Source organism: Talpa occidentalis, unplaced genomic scaffold (assembly GCF_014898055.3).
Source record: "Talpa occidentalis isolate TD23 unplaced genomic scaffold, MPIMG_talOcc4v2.1 talOcc4.6, whole genome shotgun sequence".
In the NCBI taxonomy this organism is placed as follows: Eukaryota; Metazoa; Chordata; class Mammalia; order Eulipotyphla; family Talpidae; genus Talpa; species Talpa occidentalis.
In genome coordinates, this window is record NW_023604972.1 from 19,678,417 (window position 1) to 19,705,989 (window position 27,573).

At 36.3% G+C, this 27,573-nt stretch overlaps 1 protein-coding gene across 4 annotated transcripts in view; it reads right to left on the bottom strand.

The window, feature by feature from the left end:
* The window catches only part of ARAP2 (ArfGAP with RhoGAP domain, ankyrin repeat and PH domain 2), a 169,265-nt gene that overhangs the window by 136,038 nt on the left and 5,654 nt on the right, over nt 1-27,573 (bottom strand). For all 4 annotated transcript variants that reach the window (XM_037530434.2, XM_037530435.2, XM_054688391.1 and 1 more), the window contains exons 3-7: nt 19,732-20,795; nt 7,566-7,624; nt 6,452-6,528; nt 5,690-5,781; nt 3,914-4,264 (exon numbers count right to left, since the gene is read on the bottom strand). In XM_037530434.2, the coding sequence (XP_037386331.1) occupies nt 3,914-4,264; nt 5,690-5,781; nt 6,452-6,528; nt 7,566-7,624; nt 19,732-20,636 (1,484 nt within the window). In that variant the 5' untranslated portion in view covers nt 20,637-20,795. The remainder of the gene's footprint in view (nt 1-3,913; nt 4,265-5,689; nt 5,782-6,451; nt 6,529-7,565; nt 7,625-19,731; nt 20,796-27,573) is intronic.

Here is a 27,573-nt window from a genome sequence, read left to right on the forward strand (position 1 = left end):
CATAAATTCTTAAGCATTTTATATACTCAATTTGCTGAGTTAACCTCACGAGTTCAGTTTCTAGGCTCACACTACCATACAATGCCTCTCCATGGTTCAAAACTTATTTTATTTTTTTTAAAAAAGAGAAGTTTAGCTTAGTAAGAAATAAAGCACTAAAATATCCTGTCAGGGCCTTCCTGGTGGCTCAGCAGTTGAGCGCTGGGTTGCGAAGCTGCCTGCAGCCTCTGCGGTGCCAGTTCGATCCCCGCGGCCTCTGCAGTGCCGGTTCGATCCCCGGCTGCTCCCCGGCCACCAGAGGAGGGTCCCACATGACGCACAGACCTCTCCAGCCGCCCGCTGCTCCCCTCAGCAGTGTACTTCGGTCCTTCTGCCTGCTCTGCTCCCCGCTCTGGCTCTGGTGAATTCTCTCACCCTCCCGTGCTTCTGACTGTACCCAGTGCATGTATAAACCAAACAAACAAATAAATAAAACATGCCTCTTTAAAAATAAAATAAAATAAAATATCCTGTCAATTAAAATATGAATTCCTCTAGATACATCACAGTTTTTGCAAGTATGCTCAGTGCATTAAGCTGCAGACACAAACACCTTTAGAAATCAGCAAATTAAGAGAGTCAAAACGGTTCCCTGTTGCGGGTATTCTTGGGTATTTCAACATTTGCATCTCCTAGAAAGGGCACAGCACACTCAACCATGTTCTCTTTTCTTTAAAGCAACTTTCAAGATTACTCCTCTGAGACAAATATTTAGGAATTACCAGAATAAATTATATCCAGTCTTTCATGTTTGCATTTACATCTACACGTTTGCTGAGAAGCCTGAGCTTTTTTCATTTCAGTTAGGAAACAAGGAAGAAGGGAGAGAGCTTGTTTTTGTTTTTGTTTTTTAATCCTCAAATGCCAGTGAGTTTTTTAAAACAAGTGCAATTTATTAACTTTGTCAGTTTGACCTTGTTAGAAACTCTGATGACAGACTAAAATTCAACATTTTGACAAGTTACTTTTAAGCCAACAGTCTCAGTCTATTTTCTTATTAAATCACTTGAATATTTAAATAATCTTTCATACCGTCAGCTCAACAGGAAGTGTGTCAGCATTTATGTAGCTGCATGATGTTATATAATTATTTTCATTCTAAATATGAATTTTTCACACTAAATATATTTTCACATAATGTGCATTAATTCAGAACTGGCATTTATATTCCAAAAGCAAATAGACAATCAATTGAAGTAAATTCAGATTATGAATTTATTTTATTTAATATCATTATGACTGACAACCATTTCATTTCAAACACTATTCAGAAGAGGATAACTGAGTGTATATATTTGTTTTAAAGAGAGAATAGTGAAAGTCCATAGTCTATTCATTTATAAAGCACTATGAATGGATAAAAGACATTCAGCTACTGTGGTGGTTATAGTTGCTTTTATTATAAGATTCTCTAAACCTTTTTTAGATACTAGTGGTCTTAGAAAAATTGAAAAAAAAATAATGTCTAATGCTAGGTTTTCACTTATTCATTCAACAACAAATATTAAGTACATCTTCCACATGCCAGGCAATGTTAGCCAATGCAGACTACTGTCTCCAGAACAGAATATGAAATAAATAAATCATTTAGTGTATGACCCCGTCAGAGAAAAATAAGGTAATTAAGGGGGAGATGGGCAAGAGGAGTAGTGATAATTGGTGCTCTGGCCTCAATGCAAATTAGACATTACAGTAAGAACTGGAGGGTGGTAAAGTACAAGACATGTTGTTGCTCTGCATGGAAAGAACATTTCAGGCAGAAAGGAAAGCACAAAGGTCCCCAAAGAGGGCTCCTGTTTTTTATTACTTCCATATATAATAGAATAATAGAAAGCAGTTTCCCTATGATCCCTATGATCTATTAACTCATAATTTTCTATTTTGAGCCCAGGGGAGATGTAATATCTAATACAAGACGTTAGCCAATCATCTCATCTATTTTAGGCCTCTTTGGCCCACAGGAAAAATTTAAGCCACTATCTATTCTTATGTTTTCTTGGAGTGCAAACCATTCCTTGAATTACATAGAATCTATGGCTGTTTTCATGCTACAACTACTGTTACTGATCTTCAATAGAGATCCTATGGCTGTAAAGATTAAAATATTATCTTACATTTTACAGAAAAAGTTTGCTCCTCTAGAGATTCACGAAGACATCTAAATCTGTATTACCTCCATCAAAGAGACATGTGACCGTGAGTTAAATTTTTTACCTTTGTATAAGGAATGGGTAGGCATCCCTTTGTCTAATTACTGGGCATCTTAATAGTCAACAGCCTAAAAGCATGATTAGGAAAAGGAAAAGTGTGGAATCAACTTTTGGCCTAATAAAGGCATGCTTCTTTGGCCAATTATTTTTCTTCCAAGTATCTCTATGCATCCTGGTATTCAGGAGGAAATGTATAAACCAGAAACTCAATTATTTCCCTTAAAATAGAAAATAGAAATCCAGAAATCTTATTTGGAACTTAGACAAGTTCAGAATAGAAAGAATGAAAAATCAGAGCTCTGAGAAAGACAGAGGAGAAATGTCACTGTCCCAGAGGTGGTCAGCCATGGTGAATGTGTCAGAAGCATCAACGCACCAACCCTGGAAAGAGTGAGGTACCACTGGAGATGAGACAGGAAACCCCAGCTGCTGGGGCTTCTGCACCCAGAGTCTGCTAACACTTCTAGTAATATTTTGAAAGAGAACTAGGACCTCTCTAAACGAAGTTTACAGAGATGAACGACCTGAGAATATTCAAGCTCACTGTTTCATCTAGCACTTGTGTAAATCTGAGGGCTGCAATATACCTTTACATTTACCAATAAAACTGATGACTGATGAAAAGCAGAAGCAGCTTGCAACTTTGCCATAATATGGCCAGAAAGAAGGAAGATAAAATAAGTGATACTAGGAAGTATTCAGCTTTGGTTTAGTCAACTCTTAATATTCTAAAAGGATGCTACCTTGTAATAAGTATCAACCATATAATTGGTACCATAAAATTGTTTTTGCTTACTTAAGTAATGTAATTCCTACTCCCACTAGTCCCACTAGTGATGCTTCGGATATTTTTTTTTTCCTTTTGCTTAGTAAGCTTCATGTGAGGTCAAACTAAGGTTTTGTGAAAATGATGTACATTTTAGGGGAATAGTAGAGAAAATCAGTATATAACAACCATTTAAATGAGAGTTTTCACCTGAAAATAATTTGCTACTTCATGAGAAACATTTCAATTAAATATTTCAAAAAGACAACCCAAAATCAGGATACTAGAAAGTATTCCACCCCAAAGGTGTCTCAATCCTGTGAAATGCTTAAAGGACAGGAAGTTTCTCTGTAAATACTTGAAATGATAAATCTGTTTTAAATGTGTAATATTCAACTGACACTGACACTTTGTGCAGCATATAGAAATCAAAACATAATAGTGAAGGCCAAACTCTAACAATGATGTACTTTCTACTAACTACAACAAGCTTTGTATTCCCAAAAAGAACACTGCCACGATATGAGCACAAGTCTAACAGTGGGATGAGTAACAGGAACTCAGTCTGTGTTGCTTTCCTTTGCTACAAATTGGGACACATGGTAGTGAATTTGGGAGCAATGTTAGAAATTAAATATTAAGAATCTAGACGTGAAATCAAAATTTTCAGTTTTAATTTGGTATTCAAATAAACCTGCCATATGTAACACCTTGCACATATCCCTCCTTATGACTAACAAGTAACATTTGCAGAAGCATACAGAAAGACTCTAAAGACTGCATCTGTATGCATGTGTGGTTGGGGGAGAAGACTAAGCAACAATGCAGCAGGCTTAGAAATGGATAAAGTTGAATTTTTAAAAATAACTACTTATGAAAAAAATGAATACATACATACCCTTGAGGGGAGAGTTTGTCTAGCCATCCCGATTTAACCTTCTTTACAGATGATCCATAAAAACAGGCATAGGGAGATATCACATTTGAGGAAACTGATGAATCAGCATTTCCACTTGTTGAGCTTAATGGATAACTGTGCCTATTAACAGGGTCCAAATTCAATGCTTTTTGAGTCCTAGATTTGGATGCCTTTGAATTTTTTCTTCTTAAACTCTGAAAGCATTCTTCCACTGTTGAATATTCTGATTCTGAAGCAGAATCAACAGGGATATTGCTTTTGTCCTCTCGAGGTATCCAAATATCTTCCACTTTGTCTTCACTTATTTTCTCCTTCCTGTTATCATATATGCTAAATGGAAAAGACTGAGGTTATTTCAAAATACTATATGTGATTTAAGTCAATGTTTTTTTTTTCCTAATTGATAAACAAGCATTCACAAAAATTTAAGAGGAAAAAATGAAATTTAAGTTGATATCTTACAAACTAACACCTCTGAAAAATTTTAAAACTCTTCCAGGATAACTCAATACATCTCTTGCTATCCAATGACACATTTGAACATTACTGGAGGTAGCATGCTTTTTCTTATATGTAATTTAATAATATCTTTTTATTTTGGGGTAAATATGTGCAGGTGGTAAGGACAGAGAATGACTTACTCTTTGCAGCACAATTTAAACATGTTCAACAGCATCATTACATAAGAAGCCCAACCTCCAGTTTCTGGGCAATATCATAAACCTCAAACCCGCCTATTTGGAGATCTCACTTCCCCTGGTTGCCCCTTCACTTGATCACCTCTAATTGACTTCTAATGTAATAAAGCAGGGAGTTTGGTGATAGTTTTAGTGTTATGTTGCAATGCTAATGAAGAAAAAACTGTACCAAACTGTTAAATAGAAAATAAAAGATAAAAGCTGATAAAAGTTGTAAGCTATAACTAATTTTTACTTGGGGATATATTCACAGTAATGGAAGCATATTCCTATACATTTGAGGAATGGCAAAATGCATTCATTTGGCCATTTGCGTTTAATAAACTCATTACAAAGAAGTTTTTGTTAATCAATGAAACAGATATGCCTAAGAGTCATATTACGTCCTTCTGAATATAGTATTCTAAAAATCATTTCTTCTTTGAATGATGATTTAGCCTGGTCTCTTCCACATTTTACATCATAATAGGTGTTTAACAAGTGCTTACTGGAGATACTCAATTATTTAGAGTCAACTTAAGGAAACCCACAAGATTATCTACCTTGGAAAAATGATGAATAACCAGAAAATGAACCTTAACAATCTAGTATACCAAGTCTTAATAAATCTGAGAAAAAAGTAAAGTTGATACCTTATAACTATTATCTGTATGATCTAAATACTAGATAACTGTCATTTGTAAATGCTGAGCTCCTAATGAAAAGGATACATTTGCAAAAATTCTTCACCTCACCTGGTGACATTTTACACTGTCCCTTTCTCCTTAATAATATAATTTATCTTTTAAGTAAAATCATAATCACCACATATTTGCCACTTTGGAGCAAGGAAAGTAGTTTCAATTAGGAAAAGACAAAAATAATCTGCTACAGAGTGTCACTATATACCAGATTACAAATTCTAAACTCAGATATTAAAATGAGCACCTTTATCAAAACAGTTAGAATAAAAGATTTGAAGTTACTTATGTAAACCATTTCCTTAGAAACAAGAGCAAGAAGTCAATACTGTATAACATTCCATTCAAAAGCATAATCATCATTCAAGACCTCATACCTTGATTTTATCAAAAAAGAGTTCCTCTCAGCAGTTGCATCCTGTTTCAGAGTTTCTTCGTGGGCCCAAAATTCATTTCTTATACATTTCTTCTGTTAAAAGAAAAAAAACATTTGTTTGTGTGTAGCAATATTCTACAAAGAGTCATAATATCTTGGTTTAGCTTTATTAAACAAATGTCTAATTGCTTAATTTTCAATAAAACATTTAATTAGGAGACTATATTAAACAGAAGCCCTTAAGTATTTTATTTAAATCTGTAATAATTCATCAAATCAATTAAGATGCTAACCACAAGCAAAATTCATTTACTCTTACATTCCTACTTTCTAAATTTCAACTTCTCTTTTATCAAGACCAAAAATTAAAATGGCAAAAGAGCAGAAATACTAGAAAGGCTGAGTGATAAACCAAATAATTAGGATATATAAATAATTTGACATTTGGGTATGAGAAAAAATAAAATACATGGAGTTTGGGGGGGTTTAGTGGTTTATTCTTATTATTCTTCTTTAAAGTAATTGTACCTTGTGGCATATTATAAAAACCCACTCTCCTATATTCCAGTATCAAGCTGAAAATGTTTTTATGATGTATGTTTAAAGATCTAAATTTACCATGATTTTACTGAATAGACATACTGACCGCAAATTTCATTTTCAATGTAATCCATTCTTTAAACAGCTTCAGGAAAATGAAGACAGATATCAGAAGGAGAACAAAGAATTAAATATGGAAAAATTAAAATGCTATGAGACTAACCTTGGAATTTTCTAGCTTCTGGAAGAGAAATGTCTCTCCATAAGGAAAGATGGAAGATGAATTCTCCTCATTTGGATCTTTGGGGAGTAGGGGAGTTATAGGATGAGAATGGAAAGATGTGAATAATGTAAAACAGTGCAAAAAATTCCTAAAGCATGTGTTTATTTTATAGCAACATCACAACTTAAGCTCTATTTACTGTCCTTAAAATTATGCTCATAATTCTTACCCCCAAATCAACTCTCCGCAATCTTCACTATGTCTATATCTCTTACTTCACAGCCATGACATATTACTATTTCTTAAAGCATGGCATCACATACATATGTTCTTGCTGAGCTCTAAGGTCCACAAGCACATTTCCCACATACAGTGGAAATTATGATGGTCCCATATTAGTTCCTAAATAATGGAGAGCACAGATGGCAGAAAATTAATCTAAATTCTATTCTAATTCTCAATAAACAAATATTAGAAGCACACTAACACAACAACTAGAAGTGATATCACTCAAAATTCCAGAAACCACGTATCTTCCTAACACCAGTGTCTAACATACCTGTAAACTGCTTCAAAAGAATTTCTATCATCCTTGATTTAAACTGATCTACAGAAAGAATTCTCACTATTTGCATTTTCTGGTATGGTAAAAAAATGTTTAAAAGCTCAGTAGCCAAGTGTATGCCATCTTACTATCAAAAAGAATGTTCCTGAACTTCTCTAAGCAGAATTTTTGAAAAGAAAGAAAAGATTATCAATGATGCATTTACCAGAGTAACAAAGTCAGCCTTTTCCCGCTACCATGGCAAACTTACTTCCCATAAATCTATGTCCTGTAGCTCTGACTGTCAGAAACCACTTGATTTCACTAACTGCCTTCAACTATGGCTAATGAAGCCAAAATCTTTATACATTAGCATGTGCAAATTTCCAGGCACGTAAGTGCCTTTTATTCATTCACCATTAAAAGCATCTGAAGTACTATGAAGACTGACATACAGTTCTAGTCCCATTATTCCCTATTCTGCAGGTGGACTACCTTCTTGATTATGACTTTAACACATTGTCAAATGAGTGCTAACTAATTTACAGGATTTTAAAGGCCGATACTCACTTCGCTGGGTCAGAGATTTGCCAGTTGAGGTAGCACCAGGTCTTCTCTCACGGAAATAACTTAAAACAAAAGGAAAAATAGATAAGTTAAAACATGTTATTCTGAGTGAAAGATTAACATAGAGACATATTATTTGGGATAGAAACAACAATATTCAAAAATCAGTTGGATATGTAAATAAAGAGAATAGCCAAATTCCACAAGAATGTTTTTCCAGATAATTTTAAAAGAAATGTTCTCATTGGATTTTATAAGTGCTTGTTTCTCACATTTAAAATTCACAAAAGTAAATAGACATATGTGCCCAATTGTGTTCACATGAATACAAATGATAGTTTGCACATAAAGTAAGTTTAAAACTGCTAGCCATAATGTTACGAGAAACATATTTTCTACCTAGATCTCAGTACTTATGGAGGTTTTTTGCTATTAGTTTTAAAATACTGAGTTAAAATTTTGTCTGACTCTATGAACATAATATGAAAATACACAAGATTTTTTCTCAAAGATCTTAATGTCCTGGGAGAGAGAGAGGAATTACAGGCAATTGTTTAGAATGCAAAATAACAGCAATCACAGAGGAAACCACTGCAGAAATAGGGTAGTGAGTTCTTATTACTACATGGCAGAAGACTGCCATCCACTTTGCCATAAGCATCAGGACAGTGTCCTTAACTTCCCTTAGATCTACCCCTACCCAAGTAGCCATAAGCTAGGAATTAAAAAAGAAGAGAAATCATTGCAACAGAATATAAACAAACTTTTTAAATCATTATAATTAAATGCCAGTTCTTTGAAAGATCAATAAAAAAGACAAACCACAGAGAAGGAAAATAAGAGAGAAAACACAAATTACCAATCTAAGGGATAAACAAACAATAAACAAAACAATAAAGGGATAGTTACAGATTAACAAAATCTTTATGGCAACAAATTTAACAACCTAGAAAAAATGAAAAATTCCTTGAGGCAAAAATTATCAATATGACAAGAATAAATAAAAAAATCTTAATATCCCCATTCCTCTTTGAGAAATTGAATTCACTGATTACTAACCACAAAATTTCAGGTCCACATATTTCACAGGTTAATTCCATGAATATTTTAAGGAAAAAAATTACAGCAATTCTACAGAAATTATTTTAGAAAAGAGGAGAGACTATGTCCCATTTCATGCGATCAGTCTAGCATCACTGATACCAAATACGATAAAAAAAAAAAGGCCAGGACATGAATAATGTTTTCAAAAAACATTAACAAATGTTAGGAAATCAAGTGTAAAAATGTATCAAAAGTACAAAGTATCATGACAAAATGAGATTCACCCCAGAAAAGTAAAGTTGTCTTAAAAGAGAAAATTCTCCACATCTTGGAATAGAGTCAGCATATCCCAAAAAAGATTCCACTGGACTTGGCTTATAGAAATTAACACGGTGACTCTAAAATTTACATATAAATACAAATAACCTAGAATAATCACAATTAATTTTTAAAAGAGCAAAATTGGAAAAGTTATACTACACTATTGCAATACTGTCTAAAGCTACAGCAATCAATCAGGACAGTACTGGCAAAAAAAAAAAATCAATCAACAGAACAGAACCAAAAGTTCACATATACTCCCACTTGTATCTTCCACTGACTTTTGAAAAAGATGTCAAAGGAGGTCAATAGGGAAAGGAAAGTCTCTTTAGCAGGTGTTGCTAAAACAACTGGATCTCAATGGAAAAAAAAGGAGTAAATATAAACCATTATTTCATACCATGCACAAAAATTAACTTAAAATGGTATTCAGATCAAAATAACAATGCTAACACTATTAAACTTCTAGAAAACACTGCAAATCATCACAATAGCCTTTGAGTAAGCAAAGATTTGAATAGATACAAAATGAAAAACCCAAAAAGAAAATGAGAAGCTGAACTTTTAAAAAAATTTAAAACCTATGTCACATATTCTGTGACATAACATATCCAAACACATATCCCCCCCAAAAAAATACCCAAAACATAGTCCTTAAAATCCCTTAATTAAAACTCAACAATAGATAAAAATTTGAAGAGTCTTCATAAATGAAGATATATAAACATGGTATCAACCACATAATCATCGGAATTGCTAAAGTTAGGGTGGGTGACACTAAATGCTACAGAGTATGTACAATCATTAGAACATTTAAATATCTGCAGGAATGGAAAAGGATAAATTCACTATTTAAAACTGCTTGGCAGTTTCTGATAGTTAAATACTGACCTAACATATAAATCCCAGCTATTTAATCTTAAAAACACAAAAAAATTAAAAACATACATTTATAGAAAGACGTTTTGTGGTGTTTCTTAATAGGAGTTTTATTCTCAATAACCAAAACCATAAACAAAATGCATGTCAACAGGTGAAAGATAAACAAATGGCAGTATAAGGATGCAAGGGAATACTACTTGGTTTAAAAAAAAAAAGCTATTAAAAAAACTAACGTTAGGGCCTCCCCGGTGGCGCAGCGGTTGAGCGCTGGGTTGCGAAGCTGCCAGCAGCCTCTGCAGCGCCGGTTCGATTCCCGGCTGCTCCCAGGCCACCGGAGGAGGTTCCCACATGGCGCGCAGACCTCTCCTGCCGCCCGCTGCTCCCCTCAGCAGTGTACTTCGGTCCTTCTGCCTGCTCTGCTCCCAGCTCTGGCTCTGGTGAATTCTCTCACCCTCCCGCGCTTCTGACTGTACCCAGTGCATGTATAAACAAACAAATAAATAAATGAACATGCCTCTATAAAAATAAATAAATAAAACAAAAGGGTGCATTCTCCACTTCAAAAAAAAAAAAAAAAACTAACGTTAAACATAATATGAATTGAATGTTTACCAAAACGATCTTGCTGAAAGAACACAGCCAAGCACAAAGAGGTGTATCCTGCCATATGGTTCTTTTAGGAGTGAGAAAAAGAGATGGAGTATGAAAGAACACTAAGAGCTGTAAGGGGATGAAGAAACTTCTCTGCTTCTTGATTGTGGTTATAATTTTATGGGTTACACATCTTTTGAAATTCATCAAATTATATGGGAAGAGTTCACAATAGAAATACATGAAAAATTTCTTTAAAAGGAGTTGTCTTTATGGGGCCTGCATGGTGGCACAAGAGGTTTAGACACAATCTATGAAGCTGTCCACAGCCACTGCAGTAAGAGTTCAATCCCCGGGCAGGGAGCTACCCACATGGCGTAACAGACCTCTCCTGACTCACCTGCCGCTCCCCCTCAGCAGTGTATTTTAGTCAATCTGCCTGTCCTGTTCCCCATGCTGCCTATGGTGAATCCTCTCACCCACTCACCCACCCCTGCACCTCTGGCCTATACCCCAGTTCTTGTATGCATAAATAAATAAATCTTTAAAAAAAAAAAAAGGAGTTGGCTTCATGAACTGCTTATTCTACTTCACTGGTCTACTATGTCTTTGGTTGATATGTAAAATATGGACTATACTCTTAAATATCAGAAAATGAAATACTAAATATATCACTATATATGATGGGCAAAAATATCAAAACCCAATATTAAATCTAACAAAAGATTTGCAAGGAACCAACTAAAAAAATAGAAAAATAGTGACTTATAGAAAATGTAATTAATGAAGGAATTTATGGAAGACTGAAAATTACAAAGAGGTCAGCCCTTCATATATATAATGTATAAAAATGATACTTTACTCCTACTTCAGACTACATATATAAAAAACAATTCAAAGTGGATTATAAAGCACAGAAGAACTGGTCAGATAATAAAACTAGATGATAAAACAGAATATCTTCATGTGTCTTATTATATAAAAGGCTTTAAACTAAAAGAAACTACTGGTAAATTTGACAAAATTAAAATTTGGAAATCATATTCACTAAAAGTATTTAGAAAAAGAAAAAAACTGTATTTGACAAAGGGCTCTTACCTATAATGCATCAACTCATTATGAAAGACAGAAAATAAAACAAAAACAAAAAAAGACTTGAAAAACCATAATCATACTCTATCCTATTCATAAAGTGGTAGATGAGCAAAGCAGAACAAGCAGTTCATAAAGTCATAACAGAAGAACATGTTCAGACTAATAAATGTATTAAGGTACTCAATTTTGCTAATCATCAGTGAATATAAATTAAAATTATAATGAAATACCACCAACCACTCACTAACATAGCTATTTTTTTTTAATAACTGAATGTTGTTGAGGGTGTGAAACAAAAGACTACACAGACAAACACTACATAAGAACCAGCTGGCAGTACCTAGCAAAGTGGAAGATAAGCACGACCTATCACACAGCAACCCCATTCTTAGGAAATCACTCAACATGTATGTACAAGGAGGGGCTCCAAGAAAAGCCACCCAACTGTATGTCAAGGTTCATACACAGGATTGTCAGTCAACAAATACAATAAACTGACTTACAAAAACATGGAGAAACACTGAGCACTCACTGTCTGTCAGACACAGGGCTCAGAATTTTATATATATATATATATATATATATATAAATGTGTATATATTATGCATTTTTGTGTGTCTGTATGTATAGTCACAACCACCCTTAAAAAACTATTAACTGCGCTATTTTTAAAGAAAAATATTGGGACCTCCCTGGTGGCACAGGGGTTAAGTCTCAGCACTATCAGCTATTGCTGGCCACTGCAGCATGAGTTTGATCCTAGGCCAGGAAGCTGACCCACATGGCACAGCAGACCTCCTGTTTCGCCTGCTGCTCCCCTCAGCAGTGTATTTCAGTAAATCTGCCTGTTCAGCTCCCCATTCTGTCTCTGGTGAATCCTCTCACCCACCACACCTCTGGCTTACACCACAGTTCTTGTGGGCACAAATAAATCTTTAAAAAAATAAAGAAAAATATTAGCATACAAAGTAGTTAAATAATCTTTCCACAGTGATAAGTAAACAACATGGGATTCAAACCCAGGCAGCCTAGCTCCATTACCACTACTCTAAATCACAATTCTTAATTAAAAGAATCAATCATGGTTTCTGACAAAATATACAAATTTAAAAAGAATTCTGCCCTACTTTAAGGATAGTAATTAGTGGTACTTTAAAGCCTGAGTTGTTGGATTTATTATTAGTCATATATAATACAAAGAAAAAGTCTGCAGTGATTTTTACTGATTTTACTTTTCAATATCCACCTATCACATCTATCAAGCAAGTTCATTTGATCTACTCTAGATGATAGATTAACTCAATATAGAAAAACAGGTTGTTTTGAAAACTGGTGATTAGCAATTTATATTCTTATTTATCTGTGTATAAATTATCATAAGCCATTTTATATTCTAATACCTATTGAGCCCGAAGAATTATGTTAGGGCCACATCTTATATTTCATTCTTAGTACATCCCTAAGAGGTGGAACCTGGTGTCCTAATCCTACCGAAAAGGATAGGAGGCTCTCCCAAGCCAAGTGTTAAAGCTAATAAAAAGCAAACCAGGCATTCAAGGTCAATTCTGTCTTCAGTATCTTCCTATCTGTCACCTTCTGCCTTAATAATTTCCTGTCATTTATCCTGAAAACTGTGTCTTTAAGTCTGACATATAAAGCACAGTTAAGAAAAGTAAAAACCCATAAAGAAAAGCAGTACTATCACCCTCTTTGGTTTGATGCTTTTTGTGATCTAGGTCAAGTTACCTAGGAACTGGGAGCCTGGTTTCCTCATTTATTGAAGGGGACTAAACAGGTCCCCCTTACTGCCTAGGAATAATTTTATGAGCATAACACTTTCTTTTTTTTTTAATAGAGGCATGTTTTATTTATTTATTTGTTTGTTTGTTTTGTTTATACAAGCACTGGGTACAGTCAGAAGTGCAGGAGGGTGAGAGAATTCACCAGAGCCAGAGCGAGGAGCAGAGCAGGCAGAAGGACCGAACTACACTGCTGAGGGGAGCAGCGGGCGGCAGGAGAGGTCTGCGCGCCATGTGGGACCCTCCTCCGGTGGCCAGGGAGCAGCCAGGGATCAAACCGCACCGCAGAGGCCACGGGCAGCTTCGCAACCCAGCGCTCAACCGCTGCGCCACCGGGGAGGCCCATGAGCATAACACTTTTTAAGAGCAGGAGGTGTGCCCTACACAATGCAAACACTTAGCCAGAACGAGCTATATTTTTTTAAAACATTTAATTTTTATTTATTCATGCATACAAGAACTGGGATGTAAGCCAGAGGTGCAGGGGGTAAGAGGATTCACCAGAAACAGAGTGGGGGGCAAAACAGGTAGATCTACTGAAATACACTATTGAGGGGAGAGGTCTGCTGGGCCTCTCCCCTCAGCATGGTTAGCTCCAGGACCTGGGATTGAACTCATGCCACAGTGCCTGGAGATAGCTTTATAGCCCTGAGACTTTAACCCCTGCGCTGCCAGGAAGGTCCACCAATCATTTTTATTAGAGATGGGAATATTTGATCCTCCTGCATATCTAATGCACTTGACTGTTTATTAAAGTCCTTAAAAGTATGGACAATCTTCACTTGTAATAATGAAAAAGTGTCAAGACCTAATAGGGGAATAAAATTTTGCAGGTTTTTCTTTTAGAATACTATACAGTAGGTATTGAATAAAAAACCATGCACCAATATAAGAAAATCTGAATACTATTAAGTGAAAAGACTTGCAAAAAAAACCTGCTTATCGAAATAAATATTCAGAATAGCCACACATGTCTTTTTTTCACATATTTTTAATCACTAAAATAGCCAACAAAAGCAGTGGCATACAGGTCAATTAATGTCTAAAATCTCCCTTTATGCATTACTTAATCAAGGCAGCCACACCAAAAAATAATTGTTACACACCATAAATGAACCATAATTTCACAGAAATTTTTTTTAAAAAAATTAGTTCTTACAATTCCTAACAGTCTAACCACAGGTCATTACAAAATCAAATTAAAAAAAAAAAAAAAAAAAAAAACACTCACAATCTTAGGCAGTTCAAAACTGCCCTGATCCTCAACTTAAAAAAAGGAACTTAAAAAAAAAAAAATACTGCCTTGAGGCTTACAGAATATCTAACTAAAACACACAAGTCTGAACTTAGAAAGCATGAGTGAGTAATTAACTACAGCATACAAGAATGAGAAATTTACAATGCACAGATAATTAAGTCTCAACCTGTAAAGTACCAGAAAAAAATCTTTAGGATTAGAATAAATGATAATTACAGAAAGATTAAAACACAAAAGTCAATGTCATTATCAGGAAAACTGTTTAATCAATTAGTAAAAGTTGCTGTTCAAATATATTTTCAAAGAGTAAACTTTTCAATTATGGAAAAAAAAACATATTTTACTCATAAAATAGCATCATATATCTTTACTCGGTAACAATAAATGAATCATTTATATATAATTATCTATACATTCCAAATCTGGTAGATACTGAAACAATCAGCCCTTTTTTTCCATAGAATTTTACAAAAAGACATTTTATAGGGAAAAAAATCTGAATTTTAGATTGCTAAGCATTTTTTTGCTATATTTTGTGAGGTTTTTCCTGGACATGAAAAATATGTAATGAATTTCTATGTTTTTCTTACTCTAAATGACTATTATTTCTCCATACATTTTTCCTCATATATATTTCAACATAAAGGCTAAAATACTGTTACCCATTTCTATTTTTTTAATTGAACACTGCACTGTATTATATATGTTTCAGGTGTCCATCATTCAGAATCAACATGTATACTACATTAAATTCACAGCTAAAAGACCAAGTCTATCACTCACCACACCACTGACCCCTTTTGCCTGATTTACATGGTGTACACAAACATCTAGCAAAAAAATCTAAAATTTTAAAGATATAAGATTTTCAATAAAAAGTTCAAAGATGACTGGAGACTTCAAGTTCAGATTTTAAACTTTTGAAAAGCCCTCCAACTGTGGCTCTAGTAAGCTGTAGCAGATGTATTCCAATTACAAGCAGCCTGTGTTAACTCTGCTTCCTCACTTTCTCTTCCCCCATAATACTCCTACTCCTGAAAGAGAAGGCTTCTGACTTGTGCTAAGGATTCAAAAGTTGTATGAAAAAAACCTAAAAATCATTAAACTGGGAGGAAGTTAAACTGAAAGATACCAGTTCCTTCCTGCCTTGAGCACTAAGGAAGGAACTTCCAGAAGGATCACAGGACACACCTAAGACTCCCTGGGAAAGGTAACTGGTTGGACCTGTTTTCTGCCAGGACACCTCCAAGGTCAACCTCTCTGTGAAGGCAACAAGGAAGTAGTTCACTCTTCAAGCCCAGTTCTGACATGACCCTCAAGAAACAGAAGACAACAAGGGGATCCTGATTTAGAAGTGTACTTAATGTAGTCCAAGATGATATTGATTTTTATTCATTTATTTTTAAAGATTTATTTATGCATAGAAGAACTGGGGTGTAGGCCAGAGGTGTGAAGGTGAGAGATTACACCAGAGACAGAGTGGGGAAAGCAGAACATCAGGATCTACCAAAACACACTGCTGAGGGGATCAGTATGGAGACAGGAGAGGTCTGTTGCACCATATGTGGGTTAGCTCCCTGGCTGGGGATATAACTCAGGCCATAGTGGTGATAGTGCTGAGACTTAACCCCTAGGCCACCAGGGAGACCCTGATATTGATTTTTAATGATGACACCTAAAATTCCTACAATGTTAGAATGAAATGTTATTTTAATAAAAATAAATTAAGCGAGCGAGCGCGTGATCTTGACCTTCAATGTCTAGCATAGTCCCACCCAGTCCAATCTTTCTGATAAAAGGAGGGGGCAGGACTTCAGGGAAGCAGCTCAAGGCATAACAAAACCACAGGCAACACCTCTGAAACATTTAGGTTTGCTTCCAGATCACCAAAACAATGTTAGTCACAGGATATTTTGGTTTCTCAGTTCATATAAAATTTATGTTTACACTACATTATAGTCTACTAAGTGTGAGGTAGCATTATGTCTAAAAAAACAACGAATGTATCTTTATTAAAAAATACTTTATTGCCAAAAATGTTAATCATCGATTGAGCCTTCTGTGAGTTGTCATCTTTTTGCTGGTGAAGGATTACAATAGTAACACCCAAATCTCTAATCACAGATCACCAACCAGACATTATAATAACAAAAAATTTTTGAAGTATTGGGAAAACTACCAAGATGTGACAAGGAGTCACGAAGTATGCCCGTGCTGTTGGGAAAATGGAGCTGGAAGACTTGCAGAATCACCACAAACCTTCAATTCATAAAAAATGCAACATCCTTGAACCTCAATAAAGTGAAGGACAGTAAAATGAGGTGTGCTGCAACCCATCTGCCTGGAGAATCAATTGTGCAGCATGAATCAGGAGGAATGAGATGCAGGAAGGCAAGCTGTGGACACATCCAGGCAGAGCAAAACAAAGGCCCTCATGGTAGAAAACACACCCAGCATATTCCTTTTAACAGTTATGTGAAATGTTTAACCAAGAAATTATGTTAAAAATATTGACTGCAACGAAATCTTGTTATTTGGCATGCCAAAGAGTGTACTGAATAGTACTTGGATGTTATTTGCTTAAAGAGAATCTTGGATTATATAAACCAGTTTTATTTTACAAGTATTCTAACACCTTAAAATCTTGCAGCTATTGCTGATAATTCAGGTAAGTAAACACGGGAAAAAACAGTGGTCTGGAAATAATTTACTTTCTCATTTTATGATCTGAGCACCACAAAGGCATAGTAAATGTACTGTCATCATCACAGGAAAGGTTACAATAGGTGCTACCATGGGTGCTATAACGGGTGCAGATAGCACCAAGTCGCTACTAAGTTTAATATTTCAATTCTCATTTTTGAAGACTTAAAGTCACAACATGAATTACAAGTCTTTATATGAGATAAAGTTTATATTAACAACTAAGAACATCAAGAGTCTCAAAATTTCATGAAAAATAGTACATCTTTAAAAGTTAAGCCAGGGCCTCCCCTGGTGGCGCAGGCAGTTGAGTGCCACGCGGTGAAGCTGTCTGTAGCCTCTACAGAAGGGGTTTGATCCTGGCCAGCCAGCGAGGGTCCCACATGGCGTGGCAGACCTCTCCTGTCACCCCTGCTGATCCCCTCAGCAGTGTATTTCATCAGTCTGCCTGTTCTATTCCCCACTCTGTCTCTGGTGAATTCTCTCACCCCCCCGTGCATCTGGCCTGTACCCCGATTCTTATATAAATAAATAAATCTTTAAAAAAATAAAATTAAGCCAAATGTTTCTTGTCTAAAGTTATCCCTGGGGCTCCCATCAAGATTCTGTTCTAGCAAAGACAGTTTTAATGTGTGTACTCATTGCAGACCCTTTACAGTTACTTTCACTTCATTATTTAAAATTTGCAAAATGTATCTTCAAGCTAACATGTCACACAAAAATCAGTGATCTACATTATGAAAAGATGCACCAATTCTTATATACGTAATCAACATTTTTAAGGATATTTCTAAAAGGAGTGCTTAAGAACGTGGTTCCTGGAGTCAGATGTAAAGGAATGACATCCCAGTTCACTACTCAAGTGATTGTGGGAAAATTAAGCTAAGGCTCAGTTACCTCATATGAAAAAGGAGGAATATTACCTACTATGCTGGGTCACTGTGAGAACTGATAACCCAAGAAATTTACTGAACAAACCAGTATCTAGGTGTTTGATAAATGACAATATTATTCGAATGTCTATTAAATACTAGACATTGCTATTGGTATCAGGGATCCCAAGATAGAGTCAAATTCATTAGGGCCTCCAACCGCCAAGAGTTTATGCTCCTATGGAAAGTATATAAATTAACTCAGTCTTGCAAATTGCCACATTTCTCTTGCAAATACAAAATTTCCATGTTTCTTCTTGTAGATATAATAAGAACCTTGTGCAGTAATTACAAAGGAGCCCAAAGGCAAAAGAAAAAGTAGCTGGAAGAGAGTACAGACTGGACACCAGCAAAGAAGGATCCTGCAGAAGTACCAGCTTCTGGCACAGGAAACCTGTAACAGCTTTCTGTGTCACCAAGCAACTACGAAACTTGAATAGCCTCCTGACTCTCAGCAGAGCGAAAAGTGTAGCTTTCAGTGAAAAAAAAAAAAAAAAAAAATCCCACCACAACCCTGAGAAAACCACACAACTATCTTAGGTATAATTGTGAGAAAGGGATGAAAGCACACTCTGCTGTTAAGTCAGTTCCTCTCACATTCTGAAGTTACCCAAAGACCCATAACCCCACAGTATGAAAGGTCCCCTCACCGTGGAGTTCCGGTCTCTGGTGGTTTCATGCTGTACAGCAACCATAATTTTCACATGTGTCTCCTCCACTACAAACCCTTTATTCTTCTCTATTTCCTTCATACATGACCCAGTCACAGTACCAAGTACTCACTAGAGGTTCACTGAATTAAATCTTGCTGAGCATTATGCCAGGCAGCAGAGATACAAGTATTAGAAATGTGGTACTTGCCAAAGAACAAATAATCTAACAGAGACAGAATCAGCAATTCAAAATGCAAACCAACCGCTCTCAGGGAAGAACACAATGCCAGCTGTGGAGGGAAGGCAGGGAAAGGGAATATCCAGTTAGAATGTGGGATGGGAATTGTCCCAATGACCTGGGGGAAAGTTAATAAGTCCCAGGCAATTAGGAGGTGGAAACAGACCCTGGAGAACAGTGAAAGGCATAAGAAAGAGAAAAGTTTGGCTGCATAAATAATTGATAAGTCAAATTTAGGGGAAAAAACAATGAAAATATAATTGTTTAAAGAAAAAAAAAAAAAAAAACAAAACACTAGGGCCTCCCCTGGTGGCGCAGCAGTTGAGCACTGGGCTGCGAAGCTGCCCACAGCCTCTGCCAATCCCCATCTGTCCCAAATGGCGCACAGACCTCTCCTGTCTCACCCGCTGCTCCCCTCAGCAGTATATTTTGTCAGTCTGCCTGTTCTGTTCCCCGCTCTGGCTCTAGTGAATCCTCTCACCCTCCTGCGCTTCTGAATGTACCCAGTGCTTGTATAAATAAATAAATAAATAAATAAATAAATAAATAAATAAATCTTTAAAAAAATAAAAAATTTAAATTAAAAAAATTTAAAAAAACAAACTAACTTCCCCCCAGGGTGAACACATACAACTTATCATAAAAATTCTTACCTCCCTGAAAGTCCATTTGTTGACCCTGGAATCTCGGGTACAGGTCGATGTCTTAGCAGAAAAGATCGAGAAGGTCTTGAAACCAACTTGCTACGACTTCTCATAGGCGTTAGGATGGGTGACGATGGAATATATAAATCATTTACAACCATTTCTCCTTGAAATTGAAAGAATGGTGATGGTAGGGATTTTTCTAATAAACCATTAGTTCCATTTCCAGAATTTGCTTCCCATTTTGAACAGCCGAGAGAAGAAAGGCATTCAGCATCTGAGTTAGGAGGCTCGCTCACATTTTCTGAGATTAAATCAACGTTTTCTGTTTGTTTTACAATTGTGCAATCCATATTTTTCGTTGTAATCGAAGAGTCTATTTTAATACTATCATTACCAAGTAAAGAATCTTGAAAAGAACCCAAATTCGGGTGTGGTTCTTCTTCTGGAACGGAAAAGTTGTGTTTAGGAAGAGACAATTTATCATCTGATTGAAGAGATTGGCTGTTTTCCACATCGATGTCATTTTGATCAAGACTTTCTGTAACACTCTCCAAATGTGTTGGGCTAGGTGTCTGAGCACTACCTGGATCTGCAGGTTCTACACAGGTATTCTGATCAGAAGAGGGAGCCTGGCCATCCTTGGAAGTCTCCTCATTCTTCTTTGCTTTATGAACATTAGCATATATTGGGATATCTTGCATTTTTGTCAAGATTATCTGTAACTGTTTAAGTATCCTCCTCCGGTGTCCTGTAGGCAATATTCCAATTTTGTGGAGCACGCTGTCATTGATGGCCGCACAGTCCTTCACAGTATTAAAACCAAACTCCCGGAAGTGTAGGAGATACTGCTCCAAATTAATGCTCATCAGGAAATCTCTGATATCAACATTTACTTCACTGACGGAGGACATAATGGTGGCTTCATTACTAAGTAGATTTATAATAAGCAGTTCAATGAGACACACACAGGCGAGCACGCGTCGACACTGGTTTTTCCTCTGATATCACTGGTGACCAGAAAATGTCTCCAATGTTATTTTCTCTGCAGTGGATGCTTTAGGTGCTACAACCTGGGACAATAAGGAAAATTAATTTATTAGCACATTTAGCAATTAAAACCTAGTTTTGCATCCTAAACTTTCTCTGAAGCAGTGACAAAAAGAGACTAATTATTTCCCCTCACAGAAAGTTTGGAATCTTTGTGCTTTATGTCGCATGCCCTCTAAAGGCAATTCCTAGGTAGCATGTGAAGGAACAGAACAGAAAAGCTATGATAGTATCAAGAGATGATTCTCAAAAAAGTAAAAATGACTCTCACACACAAACAAAATGAATGAGTCCAATGTTTTATGCATCTTGTTAATTGACCAGGGAACCAGTAAGATGGTTCCAAAAGCATGTGTGATATAAACTTATGCATCCTTAGAATTCTAGGCTCTTTTCTTAAAAAGTGTTAGAACAAGATAAGTTGGTTAGAATTAAAAGAAATGCAAGAAAAGGTTAATGGCTGACAGGGCGATAAAACCATAACCTTTAGGGTTATCTTTCCCCTGCACAAAAATCTAAAAGATAACAGATGACTTCCGGATTCTGTGTTCTAATCAAATAGTAAACAGCAAACTGAGAACAGGAATTAGAGTAGAATCAAAAATCTCTACTCTGTTAAATAAAACCGCTAATAGGCATTGATAGAACATGTTAAACTTTTCCTTTGATTTTTCAAATTCTCCTTAACAATAACTAATCATGAAAAACTTTCTCTTTTTCTATACATTCTTCAGAGAGTCTCTTAAAAAGCACAAGACATATTCCTCAATAATTTTAATGTCAATGAAGTAGCAGTTTTATATATGCCATACTGATATACAAAATGAGATTAGGTTGAACAATCCCTACAAGCATTGGATAAACCAAAGAAATTTATAGGTCACTTTTTTTAATGCAGCAGATTCAGAATCATTTTTCTCCCAAATAATGTCATTTAAAAAAATTGCAAGTCCATTTATCTAGATGTATATAGAGCTGTGTTCAGCTTGTGAAAATGTAAGGTATGTACCAACTTTTATATATTATGTTCAATAAATAGATAAAAGTACAGAATATATGGTATCACCCATATACTAAGTAGGTAATATAGTGTAACACACCCAAATAAGATAAATTTACCTAAACAAGCTCTAATGCAATGATTCTGGAAATCACATCTCAAAGTAGCTCTCCAAAAGGTCCAACTCGGCCTCTGCATGCGTTGCATGCCAATGGTCCATAAACTACTGCCTTAACTATTCAAAAATATCAGCAACTATTGATAAACAATATAGGATAAGGGGGAAAGCATGTGTTGTCTTCAGCAGCACTATAGGAACAGAAAATTAAAAATATATATGAGATGAAAGGCAGGAAACGTCTGTCAACAAGGATCCCTGTGTTACACTGAAAATGACGTGCCAGGAAAAAAAAGGTAGACAGTTAAAACCTCAGTGCCATGTATAAACCTGATTCTCAGATATACCATGCTTACTCTCCACAATTATTTTGTGAACAAATACATTTTCTAATTGGGTAGCACATCACGAAATGGTTAGCACCTTGACCTTGGACTTTCCAACTTCTGTGACTATTAGAAAATGTTTTTTAAGCCAAGCTTCCTGTGGTACTTGTTACAACAGCAGCCCAAACTGACTAATACAACTCTTCTGTCCTTCCTGTTCTTGCCAAGGTTCAGAGCTCATCTCATTTCTTGCCTGAATTACCGTAACAGTCTCTGAACAAATCCCGTGGCCTCATTTCCTTGAATTAGTGAATTAATAACACCTAAACAGGATAAAGGCTAAAATTTTTAATGGTGCCAATACTAGGGCTGGTCTAACAAAAATAACAGCAATCGGTGATGAAAACAGCAATTACCTTCCAGGCACCACTCCTCATATGTTTCCTGCACTGTAGGTGTTCCTATGTACTAACCCAAGGCTCAAGTTCAAACCATGCCAAACATCCTACCAACATCCTTCATTTCCTTTAGCTCACTAATGTTAATTATCATTCCCCAGACAACCAACTGCTTAATGGACCCATACCTTCTGCATATACTGTATCTGCCTGCAAATCAAAACATTTGCAAAATCCTATGTGCTATTTAAAATTCTAAATAGGGAGGCATTACTTTCTCTGTGGAGGCTTCCCATGAACCCATGAGAATAGAATGAATTACTTCTTAACAAACATCAATAACTAGATCTTAGAAATTTCCAGAGTGCTTGGGTCATGTTTAAGAGATAAGAGGCTTATAGGGATAGTAGAAGTGGTTAAGCAGCCATTTTGTTCATTTTACTTTTGTGCATGTGAGTCTGTGGATTTGTATTTTAATAAACAAAGCCCTTTCTTTTCCTTGGAGAAGCAGCATATACTTCCTGGGTAACTGACTCAAAAACAAAGACACCAAATGCTCTAAGTAAAACCACCCTCTCTGCTATCAGCATGCTATTGCTCAACATGCTGAATATGGCTAATGAATCTAATGAATTGGATTCCCTTTTGTGACCCAGATGAGGCTCCCTCCAGCAAGCCCCCAATCCTCCTGGCACTTTAATGCCAGCACCATCTTCCAATCAGGGAACTGTTTAACTGTCTGGTCACCCAGAAGTGTCCACCAAAACATCGTCATATACAAAGAGTCAGATCTGCTGAACTCTATAAAAGTCTACCAGGCACAAACTCCTTACTATGAATTTGAAAGCCTCCAGGATTTATCCTCCACTTTGGCACAATGGCAAGCCAGGCCTAGGTCAGTGGCTCTCCAGGTACTAGTGTGTGGCTGCTCTACAGAAACACCTATTGAAATAGGTCTAGGAGTTTATATTTGTAAATCTCCAACAATGACAGAGATGCTTCATAAAATTTAGTAAAGGAGTTTTTAAATTCCTCACGTATATGCTTTATGCCCTCCTACACCCACCAAGCCTTATCACCCTCTTCCCTAGGGTGTTATGCCCAATCCAACACACTGCTCACGAGTCTGGAGTCAGACTCAAATTTCACCTTTTCCACTTTCTAGAGTTATAAATACAGGCACCAGTCTGTATCTACCTTGCCATGAAATGAATATTTTCAAAGGTACCTCAGTCCTGGTAAAGATTAAATGAGAAAATCCATCAAAAATGCTAAAATAGTGTTCAGTAGGTGGTGAGTGCTTAAGTGAACATTCACTTCCATATTTATTTTTATTACTAATCATTATCTTCCCACAGTGAAATCTTCACCATTTCTTGAAGCCTAACTCGAATATACTTTCTTTCGCAAGTTATCTACTGAACAATAAATAACCTGTCTTCTCTGTTTACTTCATAGAGCACTTAAGCATATTCTGTTCATCCCAAAAGTGGGATAGTGTGGGTGAAAGTCAAGATTTTGAAGCTGGACAACCTGGATCAAATTCCATATCCTTAATTTTATAAGCCTGTACAAGTATTTTAGTTCTCTGTGACTCAGTTCCCTCATCAGGAAAATGGAAGTTATAATAGTACCTCCCTTATAGAGCTGTTATAAAACATTTATACTACCAACAGCACACAATAGATAGGTGTTTGCTATTATAATTATTTTTATTATCCCATAACAAATAATAACTCTGCCAAGATGACCAGCCCACATAAGCTGCCCAATAAATGTCAAATTATTTGCTCATAAACAAAGTGCATGATGTGTGTCTAGTACATGACTAGAGGATGTACAAAGAGCTGGCACTACAGACATGATTGTGCACTCACCCATCTTAGCCTGACCCTATTTCCATCAGAAAGTAACAAACAGGAACACCTGTTGAATGCCTGACTTATGATTTAATAAACATTCCTACTGCGTTCTAATAAGCCAACTACTCTCACCACCTCCCCTGCAGACATCTTAGTTCAAGCTAGTATCTTGTCTATCTTAGGTCACTGTAACAACCCTAATGACATCCCTGATTCCACTCTGGCCCCCACATAGTCTCAATATAGCAGTCACAATGACGCATGTTATAACGAAAGTCATACCCTATCACTCCTGTGACGTCCCATCTTCATTTCCCTGACTTTTCCCTTCATCAGACAACTACCACCAAGTAGGCCTCAGTCCTCTTCCCTCAAGACCTTCCCTCTCACCCTTTCATCTCTTTCAAACCTGCCTCTCCAAGATATACCTACAGCTCATGGCTCACTCTGTCACTTTAGTAAGTTTCCACACAAGTGTACTATCTTCAGAGAGGCCTCCTAGCCCCACGAGCAGAAGCAGACCTAAGACCTCACGTCTTGCCATTGCTCTACCTGTCTCTGCATCTGTTACTATCTGACAACCGTTCACTGACCAAAGAAGACAGGGATACACGCTATTCTTCAACATCCGAGCATGTCAGGCTAAGCACGGCCGGCCATTTAGCAAGTGCCCAAAGTCTGCTGAGTAACTTCTTCCCAATTCTTTGAAGATTTAAGATGAAAAGGGAAAATTGTACATAATTTTACAGTTTTTTCTATTAAGCTCGCACAGAGCAGACAAGATTCAGATTTCTCCAATTCATCTCACCACTAAAAGGATCTTCATATCAGGACTTGGGGGACACTTCAAATCACTAGTGTGGCTTTGAAAAACTCATCAGGTGAGAGAACCTTCTGCCTCCTAATGCCTCTGATAAAAAGTCACCATCATGAGCTACTCCCCAACCCCCAACCCCAGCCCCACTTCCAGGGGAGCTTGGCCATAGTCCCTAGCTGAGCAAGGAAAGAAAAGCATTGATCATTTAATGAAACCCTAAGGTTACTAAGTATTTAGTGCTGACAATTTCTGGAATCACATTTTCCTAATATATTATGGGATAGGAAAGTAGCATAGTACCACTGAATTCAGTCATTTAATCCATTCTTTTTAGAAAGCACACTATTTCTCAAAGTACACCACAATTCTCATCCCATAGAAAGATACTCTTAGCGTATTTAGAAATAACAAATGTGTCCAAATAATAAAGGTAACAATCAGCATCACAGGGTTGAAAGGAATCTTAGAAAATACCTAGTAAATAAAAAGAAGGCCACCATATGAATAATGAAGCTTTTCAATGTTACCAACACTCAATTTCCCAGATTCTAAGAGCAATGAGAGTTTACTGTATTACAGAACAGTGGTTCCTGATTGGTGGAATGATCTCCTAGGGGAAAATCCAGAAATGTAAAAGAAAATGCTTTTGCTGGACAGAACGTCATGAGCATCACCTGTAGATTAAAAGTGATTGGTGACATCCTATGGCAAAACATGGGTAGAAACCTCAGGTACAATTTCTACCTTTCTAATTCTGTACACTAATTGGCTACCCTTGTTGGGTAGCCGGCACCAGAGATGGTAAGAAAAGATTCTTGGTCTTCAAGTTGCTAGTAAACTTACTGTGCAGGTACAGCTAACCCCTTCATAAATCAGAAGGGTCCATGCAAATAACACACTGACTAGTTAATTCAGGCAGCAGGTCTGACAAGCGTTCCACCACTGCTTCAGTACAGAACATGGTGACAAGATATAGGTATCATGCAGCAAGAAACTCACTAAGACATTAATTAACTCCATGAATTCGTAAAGATAGCCTGTTCCACTTTGCTCCCCACAAACACACAGAACAGGAAGTGGTTTTGAAAAAAAAAAAAATGCTTATTGTTGTACTATAGTACAGAACATATTGTAAAAAGTTCAAGGGTCAAGAATCCTAATTTATTATTCTTGCCTGAGTACTTAACCTCCAGAACACTAACAATGATCCTTTAGCATCTCTCTCCCTTACATCTGTTCTCCCACCTTAGCGGTGGCAACACTGCTCCCCTTCAACCTCTTACAGGAAGCCCCATTCCCTCAAGCTGGCCATCTTGCTTAACTGTGGTCACCCACAGGCTCTGACCTCCAATTCCTTTTTGCTTTCCACCTTGACCACTACCCTTTCCTACCCCCACATCAAAATACATCCATACTCTCTCATCCCTCAAACTTACATTGCTCATAATAACAGCCAATGTTTGGGTAGGGTCTCAGTGACTCTACACAGTGCCTTAGGGGAAAAGGCCCATGATGGTGGGTCTATGTGTTCATGTAAATGGTTAAACATTCATGTACATTTAACTGAGACTTAAGAGCATATGACAAATTAAGGGAGAACATCTTTGAAATCACTATGTGAAACAGGGCAATTATTGAATTTAGTTTATTAAAATATTGCATCTGAGATTGCAGAAAGATTGCCAATGCACATCTCTGTAGTACAACTGATGTAGAGTACAACAGTAAGAAGTCAAAATCAGAATCAAATAGCCAAATATCAGCAAGAAACTGTTCACTGCTCACCAGAGGTCAATAATCATCATTTTAAAAAATGAACAGACAGAAGAATTTAAAAAAAAATCTGACTAGAAAATAGTGAACTCTTGTTCCAAATGGTACTATGTACAGTCTTAAAGCTTTAACTTTAAATGTTGGACAGATGATTCTGTACCTTACTTACTGAGCTGACCATTTGCTAACTGCCTAGCTTGGTTCAGTTACTTAATTTCCCTAAGGATACTATACCTCCTATCTGTTAGCAGTTCTGTTAGGATTAAACAAATAAAATGCTTAAAGTATATATTGTGGTACCTGACATGAATTATAAACACTGGCTATATTATCATTATTCATCTGTTAAATACACTACTGCCCTTAGTTTGATTGGGATTGTTCTTCCTAGCTAATAAGTTGCATTCCTTTAAATTAGTACAATAAACAATTGTTCTAATAAATCCACAAAGTGGCGAATACAGCAGTAGACAGTTTTATTAATTTAGTAAAATACGGATGTGGTTA